Raw genomic sequence first — 11,605 nt, 5'->3', positions numbered from 1 at the left:
CCATTTTTTGACGCCAAGGCTTCCAAGAAAACATCCCCAGCCATTCAACACTAGCTCCCCTTGCCCTGCTGGAATGCTGTAAAGATTCCAAACCTTCTGCCTACGCGTTAAGATTCATAAAGATCGATCGCCCGCTTGGCAAATGTTAGACAATGGAATTTATAAACCTTACAAACTACTCTTATCAACCTAACAATCATAGCCATGCCCCCCATCTGCCGGCAAGGGACATCAAGAGACCACACTACAGCACTCACCCAAAAGGTACTTAAAAGTTGTTGAATACGCTTGCTACTCTTTAAGAACACACTGAATGCAACTAAAGAGCCAACCACTTAAAAAGGATTTACATATTTACACAGAGGGCAAAAAAAAAAATAATTTCACAGCACTTGGCCTAACAGCAAGGGTCGTCCCTCTCGTTTCTCAACATCATCAGATGGAAGCATTCCCTTAAACGCATGGCACAATAGCACAAGACAGAAACATGAGTTTAAGTGTTGCCTGTCCCGTCCGAGCCAGTAGGCACCTCATTACCAGATGCAGACATCCGACATCCTTGCATCTCATCTTCACTGCACATGGTTTCCTCACTCGACTCGGAAAGTGAACCAACTTCATCATCACTGAGTTCATCTGTCCTCCTCCGCCGCCTAACATCCTTGATACCTCTCCCTTGCAGAGCTAACCGCCTGCGCTTTCGTGCTTTCCGCTTGCCCTTTGGGAATTCCTCATGATGCGACTCAACAGTTTTACTTCTGGTATCTTTTGCAGTCTGCTCCCTGCTATCATCGTTATCCTCTGAATCAACATCAGCATGATCAGCACCAAGCTTGCGTTTTCTCCTGCCTCCACTTGTCTGGTTAAAGATCATTCAACCGCACAATTAGAAGTATCTTAAGAAACAGAAACAAATCTGAAAATGCTATTACAACTATGAGCAAGTGACAAAGTTTTAACAGTTTCAGGTCATTTACCCCAAAGTCCAAATCAGAAACTATATTTAACTTGCATTTGTGAGCGTATGGAGTGCATGCACAGATGTGCAAGTCTCCAACCCTGCCCACAGATATGTGCGGTTCAGCTGTCAAAATATTGAGAGAGAGAGAGAGAGAGAGGAGGGACCAAGAACAATTCCATCTCTGGATATCAAGTCCCCTTCCCAACCATTTTGCAAGTGGTTTTACATTTTCAGCCCTGCACAACGCATGGTGGGGAAAGGATGGAAGTCAGATGTACTACTCTCAGACATGAGAAACTTCCATTTCCTGTACAATATTTCCATTTTATATAGTCATCCACCAACTGCGTCAACATTATTGCCATTGAAAAAAGTATTAAGTAGCTACAGTTTTCCTCCTTACCCCCCCCCCCCCCCAACTTTTTTCTTTTTCTTAAACTAAAAAAACTACATGTTTCTTAGTTTCTCAACTAGAAAAAGAAAGGAGATGCAAATTAGTAAAGAGATTCTCATCAAAGAATATTAACCAGCCTCAGTCAGAACTTAGTATATTACACCAACAATAAGATTAATTACATGGCCAATAGCACACATGTAGGATAAACAAGAATCATCTCTCTAGGCAATTTAGTATAATTACAGCGCCTGTATGGATTTGCACATAGAAGGAACCAAATCCTCACATACAAGCCACTTAACACTTGCGAGTCAGTCTAGAAGCATACCTTGGGACCACGATCAACTAAGCGAGCCCATTCATTTCGGTTTCTAAGGCAATCAAGAACAGCTTGTGAGTGACTTGAGTATGCATATCGCTCTCCATTGTGCTTCCGCAGGTTAGGCCAATGCTGTAGAGGTGTAAAATAAAAAGAAACAAAAATCAGTACTACCAAGAATCTGCTTGGAGGGAGAAGACAATCATCTTATCGAAATAAAGTGCCCCTACCGGTAGAACTGCATTGCAGAGTTCTTCATATGTCATGCGTTGACCTTTGCTCATAATCTCAGCAAGCAAACCTGTGACAGAAAAATAACGACTCGATGAGGAAGTGTGGAAAGAACTTGCAAATCAATAAAAACATATTTTTTTTTTTTAAAAAAAGGAGTAAAAAATCTTCACAGAAAAGGTGTGTACCAGGCAAAGTGCGGTGGGTATGGTGTCCAACAACTCCTTTCTCATCATCAATGGGAGTTCTAGAAGAATGCCGAGTGGACAACAAATTATGTTCATTTCCTTCAGCAGGAGAAGATAAATCACCAGCTGCAGTAGCTCCAGATGGTGCATTACTCTTCTTTGTAGAGTACACACCATTGGCTGATTCTCTCTCTGCTTCTTTCTTGCCAACAGGATCAGAGGCAAATGCTGAATCTTGCCTACCATGATCAAGTGAAGAAGAGACTCTCTCCATCTTCTTAGCTTCGTCATCCATCTCCCGAGAACCATGGGAACCATCTTTAGCTAGATCTTTGGTTTTTCTTCTAGAAGTCTACAAACACAAATATTATTGTTCACCACCACTACTAGCTCTATTAAGAATATTTTGCAAAATCCTTATAAATACAGGAGTCAGCTTACCAAAACATGATCTTTTCCTCCGGTACTAGATGTTCGCTTCATTAGTGTGCTTGTAGCAGTTGGCGATGTCAACTGAGGTAAACTACCAGCATGACGCATGCGCGGTACCCGAGGAACTCTAGGAGAACTGTTAAGTTCTTGATGCAACAACAGAGCCAGCTGCAAATAACACAGAAAAGAAAATGTAAGCTTCCCTTGGAAAAAGAAACAATAAATGCTTGTTCAGCTCCTACCTCTTCGTCACTTAGTGTTGCAGGAGAGTTTGAAGATGTAGCTGCATGTGTTAGAGTTGTGTTCACTTTTGATAAAGATTGGGCCATAGAAGGGCTAATCTTTTCAACCTTCTGCGAAGAAACAGAACCTGGAACTTTCTTTTGCATGCTTGAAGCAGTCTCAGTTTGTAGCATACTAGACATCTTTTCTGTGTCTGAAGCGTTCTCAATGTGCACCACATTAGTCAGCTCCGATCCAGTGTTCGTAGCAATATGATGCAATGGCGATGGTTGGGCAGAAGAATGAAGCATTGAATCCTTTATATCAGGCGATGTCCTTTTTGAAACTGAGGGATGTGAAAACTTTTTCAACTGTGATGATTTTGACACAGAACCAAGAGCGGATTTTGGTAGCTCTTTCACTAATTTCCTTGTCCTTTCATGCCCCCCTTTATCCTTAACTACCTCAATTGTAGCACCACCATTGCCCTGGTTGCCAGCAAGATTGCTCTCAGGAATCCCCTTCTGCTTACTATCCATATTGTGATTTTGGTTACTTGCACTGATGCAATTCTCAGAAGCAAAGGATTTTGGCATTGCAAATGTTGATGAAGCTGGAGACAAGTTCCCTACAGACGCTATGGTTTTACCCTCGCTAGCATTAACTCTAGGACTTACAACTGTGAGACCAGGTTTAGAAAGCTCAACACCAGAATTCGAACTGAATCCTTCCAAGATTTTCTTTGATTCAAAAGAACTATCCAAGCCTGCATAATCATGATTAGATGGACAAGAGTTAAGCGGTGATTCACCATCAACCCTATCTACTCTATCTTTTCGAATATCAACATCATCTGATCTTTTGACAACATCCTCCATCTTTCTTTTGCTGACCTCAGAATCAGTAATCGTAACATCACTAACTACAACATTTTCAGATGAACAATCAGCAGATACCACTTTAGATTTGACTAAGGTTCCTGATGCACCCAATTTAGCATCATATAGAGGTGGTGGCTGAATGTTTCTATGAGTATCAGCTAGTTCGCTTTTGACTTTAGCATGTACCTCTGAACAACTAGAGACTGTATTAAGGCTTGAATCCGGAGCATTTTCATTAACCTCAGTTTTGGGCTGGGCAGTTGCCAAGTCTGCAGGATGTGGGCTTGACATCTGCAAGTCCATCACAACCTTAGTTGTTAACTCCCCTCCAAATTCATTTGGACTGACAGCAGTACGAATGGAAACCTAACGTAACCATTAAAAAAAAAAAGGTCAGTCAAGGCACGCAAGGTGCCGCATCGTGCAACATGAAGAAGGAAACAACTGTGCTAAAGACTTTCTGGAGATTGTTATTGCTTGAAAGCACAAACTTTGATAGATGCATTGCTGCAACACTCAGTAACCGGCGGCATTTAAAAACGAGCCCAGAGTGGTGTTGGCTAGAAATTGCAATTATAACCAAGCTAGACTGAAAAACTAACTCCATAGGTTACATCTAATTGTTGATAACAGCAATTCTCAGATAAATACTCTCAATCACTGGTTAACTTGCTACCTCTACGAACATCACAAGCACCCCAACGGTTTAGTCAGAAGACCATGTTACAAATTCATGCATTATAGGCAGCAGAACTAAGAGCTGCTTACTTATCCTACCATGCAAAGGGCAAAAAAATTATTGGAATCAGAGTAATAGAACACATTAAGAAGTACCTCTTGTTTTACAGGGACTCCCCCAGAATCGTTGTTTCCTGAAAGTGAGGCTGCACTACCCATAGTTTTTGAAGAACCCTCCAACTTCACAGTAAGTTGCTGTCCACCATTTGCATCCTTGGGCATTGGTATACTTGAGGAACTATGTCGAGGTGCATCAAAAGATAATTTTGCTGAACCACTCTCACTTGAACCCAAATTAGATTTGTGAGCATCAACAACATAGTCTACTATCCCGAATTCATGTGATAATTGGAGGCCAGGGGGCGAGTGACTTGAGTTTCCACTATTACCACTTTGAGGATCCGCTTGAATGTTCTTAGGGCCTCTTTCTTCAGATATTTGTGATTGTTTTGCATCACTTGCGTTTGTCGAAGCTATCAGTATAGATAAACAAAGCTCAAGGGTCAAGAAACACAAGCCACATTTAAAAACAAAATAAAAAAAAAAAAAAAAAAAAAAAACTGCATGTGACAGTGTCTATAGGATGGAGATTCAAATTCAAAAAAAAAATATAGCATCATTAAATAACAATCTCAAGATCAAAATTTATGCTGAGAGAAAAAAAAATGAAGTAATAAATGCATCTGAAAACCTTGAAAGTGGTTATTACCAATACCTGTTCCAGGAGTGTGTAAACATTTCTTCTTAAAGTCTCCATCTTTTTCCATAATCCGAGCCTTCTTCTTCCCGCTTTTATCCTTTGGATTAGTGACATCGTCCTTCTTGCGCTTGGAAAAGTGTATCACAGGAGCCTGTAGCAAGCTTCTATCCTTCTTAGGCTCATTCTCTGGTGTGGAAACATCCAAGTTTATATGACCCTCCAACATAGTGATTTGTTTAGGGGACATCACCAGCTTATCAGCCTCACCATCTTCAGCCTGGCCGTCTAGACCAACTGACTCAACCTTTGGAACAGGCAAAAGGTGCTCTCTCGACAAGGAGAACAAATCAGCCATGCCGTTATCAGCAATAATACGAGGCTCTCCTCCATCATCAATGTTAGCGTTAACGTCTTTCTCCACATCCTCCTCCTCCTCCTCATCCCAAGACGGAAACTCTCTGTACCTAAAATTGAACTTCTTGGGAACATAACCAGTACATTTCCACAAATGGGGCCCAAAGACAGAGGACAAGCCAGAAAACAGAGTAGGATCCCCACCGGGGATCCCTTGGACATGAACCCTGTCTTGCATAGGAATGTCAGTCCAGAGCCTAAAGGGCCTGCGGGGAGGGGGGAAAGGGGAAGGCTTATAGGAGGAGGGGAGAGGGGGCGGACAATGATTATCCATCCTCAAAGTCTTAGTGGGCAACTCAACAAGGAGTTGGGCGACCTCAGTCTCCTCGCTATCATTCCTAAAACTATTATTGTAGTAATCATTATCAGTACTAGTAGCATGGTGGTGGGGGTGATTGTTCTTGCTCTTCTTACACTTGTCACAGACAAATGATTTTTCAGTCTTGACGTAGCGGGAGCAGCGGGTGTGTACCCAGACTCCGCACTCGTCGCAATTAACCATCTCTTCCCCATCATCAAAATTGACGCCGCAGACGCAGTCCACCGTCCACGACTCCTCCTCCTCCACCCACTCATGTCGTGGATCGACCGGTAGCCTATGTGATCGGCTCTTCATTGCAACCTTAGCAGTAATTGATTCTAAAATCCCTACAATTACAATAAAAAGAGATATCCCTCGATTAATTTCCCCAAACTACTCTAATACTAGATGTTATCTCTCTTTTGTTTTGTATATATACATAAAAGAAATTAGCCTAAGCTCCTTGAATTTCCCTAAACTTCTTCAAGTGGCATCGGGATTTCTTGTAAGAATCACTGGATAAAAGCTTCATGTTACGAAAATGAAAAATTGCTGACAGTACTAGTAGGTACCCAGTAGTATAAAAAGAAGAAAAAGACTTTTTGTACCTGGGAATTGGGATGCCGCTGCTCCAAACTCTTGTTAGAGCAGAAGATTAGAGGTGTTTCGGAGGACACCGCCGAATTTAACCATCCATCCATCCATCCATCATCTCTCCCAAAAAAAGAAAAAAATGGTATCAAAATGTGGTTGAATGGGAATTGAATAGAGGCGAATCCTTCTATTATTATTATTAGTTAGAGAAAGAAAAAAGAAGGGAAGGGAGCAGCAGTTCAATTACATAATCGACCAACCCCATTTTCTGACCCCCCCAAAAAAAAGAAAAAACCCAATCCCAGTCGCAAGACTCGCAACCCAAACTGGCCGGCCGGGTTATTATTATTATTATCATTATGATTTATTTATGAGTAAATTATATATATATTAATAATATATATATTTTTATTATTAAATATATGATATATAATTTAAATTTAAGTTCAAAATTCAAAATTTACATATATATATATATCGTATATTCAACCAATCGTCAATAATATATATTGTTAGTGTATTATAGAAAAGATTAAATTCTTTATTGATAGTATAAAAGAATTAGATAATTTGGACTCCGCAACCTTTTCCATTTTCTTGTTTAACAAAGACGGAAAAAAAAAAACACATATTTGACCGCCTACTATTTTTTGTTTTTTGCTGTCGAAAATCCAAAGAGCTTTACGTCAATTTGACCGGGCCTACTAGAGGAGGCCCAATCTCAATACAGGCTGGACGCACATCAACCCACTACCAAATCCCATCTCCCAAACCCTTATACTAAATATAATAAGAAGAATTTTTCAAGAAGAGTATTGCTTTTAGAAATTCCGCTCATTGATTTTCTGCCTTTTTTTAGTTTTACTACGACGTACTAGGCATTTGGGCCAAGACAGCTAGGGCATCGAACCATCATCAGAATATTATTGGATTCAAATGTGTATAAACATATTCTTGGAAAACATGATCCTTGATGCAAATTGAAGAAGAAGAAGATGTATCTGTGAGGTATAATATATGAGAGAGTTAAGTGGATCAAATTCAATGCATGGTTGTCGCTTTAATCTTTCGACTGAAGAGGCTGGGCTGATTTGCTATGGATGTCGGACGTGTGGGCTTGCGAGTTGCGAGTAATTGAAGACCAATCTTACACGACATTATTTTGTTTTTCTGTAAATCTCGAATAAAAATAAAATATTTTTTTTTACTAAGCTGATTTTTTTGCTTAAATGAAACATAAATATGAATCCTGTATGTTGCAAACTCCGAAAAAGATGTAATTAACATAGTACAGCAATATGTGTGTACTGTAATCCACTGAAGATGATCAAGGAGGTTTAGTTGAGTTGAGGTGAGGTGATGACAGATGAAGAAGGCATCGCAAGGATTTTCCTCGAACCAGCAGCTGGAAAGCTTCATTGATCTTTTCGAAAGGTAGTTGATGAGTAATGAACTCATCCAACTTCGCCACCTGATTGGTTGATTTTGTCAATGAGAGTCCAAATGATATGTGATTCAATCTACGGCTAGTAGTAATCGATAATCGAATGTAATGGCATCAGTGCTCACTCACCCCGCGCATGCAGTCTTGAGCAAGACGGGGCAATTGAGACTTGCCTTTGAAATCACCAAAAACTGAGCCTACGATCCTTCGCCCATCAAACAGCTCCATGGGATGGAGAGGCAGCATTGCGGGCGTCGCGTGCACCCCCAGAACAACTGTCAAACCCCAACCCTGCAATCCTTAAGGTAGTTTCTTTGTAAATTAAGCTGATCAAGGCCTGAATGAAATGGAAAGTAGAAATAGAAATAAGCAAGCATTAGGACGGCTTACGTCGTGGGTAGATAGAAAAGCCTCCCTGACAACATCCAAGTTACCCGCACATTCAAAACTGTACTCCACCCCTCCTCCCGTCATTTCTCTAATTACCTTCAATCATTCAAAACACTTGTTTTCGTGGTGTATATATGTCCAAGTCTGTTAAACGCTACTAGCTAGCTAGTATATGTTTTTTATTATATATATCTTTAGTGTTTTATATATTTCGTTAATTCATAAAATTAAGCATGTCGATCGTATATTATGAATTAAAAAATGAAAGAAAGTGGCCGGGTGCTCTTTTTTTTCCCCCCTATGTATAGTAGTGTATACATGCATTACCTCATGCACGGGCTTTTCCAGTTCCTTGGGATTTACGAAATGGGTAACTCCCATCGTTTGACCTTCATTAAACATGCGGGAATGCATGGGACCAAGAGTACAACACAAGTACTTGTTAGCTAGCATTTCCAAAAAACAATAAAAACTTTTTGAACCATGTAATAGTAGTAGTATTTTTTTTTTTCCTTTTCAATAGATCGATATACTTCCTATTTTTAGTGCGACATATATAAGTTTGCAATTTAAAATTTTTTTTTTGGTTTAGTGTAATTAATTGTGATACCTTTCGTTAGTTTGTCGGGGTTAACATCGACCCCTATGATTTTGGATGCTCCTCGTGATCGCGCTCCTTCCACAACCTGCAAGTAGTACATTTCCCACTTCATCTTCATGTACGTAATTAATAAATAATCATCATCCGTTGTGAGGACACAGCTGAAAATATCGATACTTAATTATTAATTACCGCCAATCCAACTGCACCCAAACCAAAAACCGCCACAGTTGAGCCAGGTTGCACTTTGGCAGTATTACATACAGCTCCCACACCTTGAATCGCAGTTGACATGCAGTATTATAAGCAGGAAATGGAAATGATGATGCAACGTATCCATCATTCATGAATGCATGCATAAAATTTATGCATAAGACAAAAATATGCATGCTTGAATTAGCCGAGTTTTGCAAATTAAAGATGCATGATACTATATGGTTACGCGCGCACCGGTAGCTATGCAACAGCTGAGCAAGGCCATTTGGTGAAGGGGAGCCATGGGGTCAATCTTGACGACGCAGGCAGAATCAAGGACGGTGTACTCGCTGAAAGTGGATGTGTTGAGGAAATGGAAAATGGGTTTCCCCTCTTCTTTACTCCTAAACCTGCACTTGCCATCGTTCACCATTACGCTTTTCAATGGATTTACCCGATATTTTTCGCACAGATTTGTTTTGTCGGATTTGCAGTAATCGCAGCTCCCGCACTCCCCGTTGAATATGGGAACCACGTGATCTCCGGCCTTCAGCTCCGTCACTCCTTCTCCCACGCTCTCTACCACTCTTGGAATGGCAGCAGGCAGCATTAATTCATTTCGTTGCACCCCAACCCAAAAACCAAAATCAACAAATAATTAATTGCTAATCAAATCCAATACTGATCACTGCTATAATTAACAGTTTGAGAGAGAGTTAGTATTTGAACGCGTACGAACAACGAGAAAAATCGTGTAGCTGTGTGTATTATTAATTATTACCTTGGCTTGGAGGACGACCAGCAATATTTACAGTAGTAGCAGGAAGAAGGACAAAAAGAGCAAAGTAATTTAACAGGGGAAATTTTGACCTTACCCTGAAGCTTCATGTCCCAGAATTCGAGGATACGCCCTTTGAGCTTCATTCTTTTTTTATTCCCAGGATTGACGATGGAAACGCACGCGTCAGATCAGATGGCAGCCAATGCACAAGAGTCAATTCAATTTACCATTTAAGCAATCACAAATCTATCTGTGAATCAATTCACTGAAGCGAAGTTGTCGTTATAGGATGGTTTGTCTCATACCGTGCCTAGCCAAGCGCCAAGATCGGTGTGGCAAATTGAAGTGTAGAGGATCTGGATACGGACCTCCATTTTCTTTGGGGGATCCACTAAAACATCTTGTATCACCAAAGGTTGCCCCGGACCGTAGACCACCGCAGCTTCAAAACAAAAAAACCACATCAATATTACTACCCGTATTGCTCGCTTCCAGCTTAGTTCATAAATATCTCGAGGTACATAAATATCCCCACGGATTGAGGAGGCGATTCTGATGGGGGAAAAATACAAAGGGAACAAAAGTCATTAAACACGCAATAAAACTTACCTTTGCAAGTTATGGTATTTGCTGCGGAATGCGTGTCACCTAAAAGGAGATGAGGATTAGCGCCATTTAGAGGTGTTAATCACAATCCAATTATGTTGATATGTTCAAATCCGTCCACTAATAAACTGCCCATTAACTTTGAATCGTTCTAAATGGGTATCCAATTAAATCCATTTAATTGATGGATAGCGAGTTGATTCGACCCACCCATTTATGCAAATTTATAAATAATCATATATTTAAACTTGATTTTTAGTGGGGGTTGGGCAGATAAATTTGAATTTCTTACAAATCTAAGTGAAAAAAAAATGTCATTATTTCTTGTTAAACAACATGCAAAAATTTTTTTTTATAAAAAAAGTAGAATTTTAAGCGAGTCATAAATGGATAATTGGATATATTCATATCCTATGTGTCTCCATTTATACCCATTTATTTAAATGGGTATAAATGGATTGACTTAATTATACCTATTACCCAATTATGATCCGTTCAAATCCACCCGAGTCATCCGTTTTGACACGTTTAGTGCCACTACAATTAGAGAAGGTAGTGTTTGGCATGTAATTCTGCAGAGGAGTATCCAAGTCAACATTACTAATTAATGTTCTAATCGGGGGCCGCTTGCTTGGGCTAAAGAAGAGCACGACAGGAATGAATAGAAATCAAATTGTTTGTTAGAGGGGTTTAATCGACATAATACTGCGATTGAAAGTTCAAATCAGATCAAGAACCTTGGTCCTAAGGGCTCAATTGATTCTTCGCAGACTAAGGGAATTTAAACTAAACTAACCAATACTGAGAAATGGAGAACCTTTTCCGGGTAGCTTAATCGATGGAGGCCTGTTGTTTTTCCCCGCTTTCCCCTTCTCTCTCTTTTCTGGATAAGAAATCTGTTAATCTACATTCATTTACTTTCGTGGTATGTATAATGTATGTGTTTTAGATACAAGTATAGCAGTAACACTAAATTTTATAGTAGAAAATTGTTACACTAAATAAATCCAAGTGAGCTTAAAGCAGATAACAATTTCTTATCCATAGGGTTAGTGGAAAGCACGATAGAATTGAACCTTCCTCCATCGATGGATGATGAGAACTTGAACACTTCTGGATACAGCTTTTTGGAAACTCTTCCTTCTCGCTTGTTCCCACTTCAACCTTCCTCTCTCTCTTGCAGATGATTCACGGTAGTTGTTATCTAAGA

At 40.0% G+C, this 11,605-nt stretch overlaps 2 protein-coding genes across 5 annotated transcripts; both read right to left on the bottom strand.

The window, feature by feature from the left end:
- Positions 1-85: 85 nt before the first annotated feature.
- On the bottom strand, positions 86-6,530 carry LOC113780991 (serine-rich adhesin for platelets). 4 transcript variants are annotated; one of them, XR_003469543.1, is made up of 10 exons: positions 6,393-6,530; positions 5,085-6,299; positions 4,466-4,842; positions 2,771-3,997; positions 2,538-2,696; positions 2,097-2,448; positions 1,908-1,978; positions 1,687-1,809; positions 978-1,197; positions 773-859 (listed from the first exon to the last, which is right to left on the bottom strand). XR_003469543.1 is itself a non-coding variant. In XM_027326805.1 (9 exons), the coding sequence occupies exons 2-9, from the start codon at positions 6,097-6,099 to the stop codon at positions 494-496; spliced, it is 3,690 nt and encodes a 1,229-aa protein (XP_027182606.1). In that variant the 5' UTR covers positions 6,100-6,299; positions 6,393-6,525; the 3' UTR covers positions 86-493. The 4 variants fall into 4 exon arrangements, 3 of the variants coding, with proteins under 3 accessions (XP_027182606.1, XP_027182607.1, XP_027182608.1); XM_027326805.1 differs by lacking the exon at positions 978-1,197 and having other exon boundaries at positions 86-859; positions 6,393-6,525; XM_027326806.1 differs by lacking the exon at positions 978-1,197 and having other exon boundaries at positions 86-859; positions 5,085-6,131; positions 6,393-6,525.
- A 1,175-nt stretch (positions 6,531-7,705) lies between these two features.
- On the bottom strand, positions 7,706-10,181 carry LOC113780921 (alcohol dehydrogenase-like 3). The gene is made up of 9 exons (XM_027326705.1): positions 10,095-10,181; positions 9,884-9,933; positions 9,264-9,595; positions 9,006-9,088; positions 8,823-8,898; positions 8,540-8,601; positions 8,213-8,308; positions 7,952-8,113; positions 7,706-7,849 (listed from the first exon to the last, which is right to left on the bottom strand). Exons 1-9 carry the CDS (start codon positions 10,161-10,163, stop codon positions 7,706-7,708), a joined length of 1,074 nt encoding a protein of 357 aa, XP_027182506.1. The 5' UTR covers positions 10,164-10,181.
- Positions 10,182-11,605: the final 1,424 nt, after the last annotated feature.

This window comes from Coffea eugenioides, chromosome 8, assembly GCF_003713205.1.
Source record: "Coffea eugenioides isolate CCC68of chromosome 8, Ceug_1.0, whole genome shotgun sequence".
Classification (NCBI taxonomy): Eukaryota; Viridiplantae; Streptophyta; class Magnoliopsida; order Gentianales; family Rubiaceae; genus Coffea; species Coffea eugenioides.
This window is presented reverse-complemented; position numbering and strand designations above follow the sequence as displayed.

What these genes read in the sequence shown, in the direction of transcription:
- LOC113780991 (XM_027326805.1), bottom strand. Translation starts at nt 6,099, where the DNA reads ATGAAGAGCCGATCACATAGGCTACCGGTCGATCCACGACATGAGTGG. An exon ending in TTTACACACTCCTGGAACAG is followed by an intron (nt 4,843 to 5,084) that starts GTATTGGTAATA and finishes CTATACTGATAG; the next exon opens with CTTCGACAAACGCAAGTGAT. An exon ending in TCTGCAATGCAGTTCTACCG is followed by an intron (nt 1,810 to 1,907) that starts GTAGGGGCACTT and finishes ACACCTCTACAG; the next exon opens with CATTGGCCTAACCTGCGGAA.
- LOC113780921 (XM_027326705.1), bottom strand. Translation starts at nt 10,163, where the DNA reads ATGGAGGTCCGTATCCAGATCCTCTACACTTCAATTTGCCACACCGAT. An exon ending in CTGGGACATGAAGCTTCAGG is followed by an intron (nt 9,596 to 9,883) that starts GTAAGGTCAAAA and finishes TGCCATTCCAAG; the next exon opens with AGTGGTAGAGAGCGTGGGAG. An exon ending in CTCAAGACTGCATGCGCGGG is followed by an intron (nt 7,850 to 7,951) that starts GTGAGTGAGCAC and finishes TCAACCAATCAG; the next exon opens with GTGGCGAAGTTGGATGAGTT.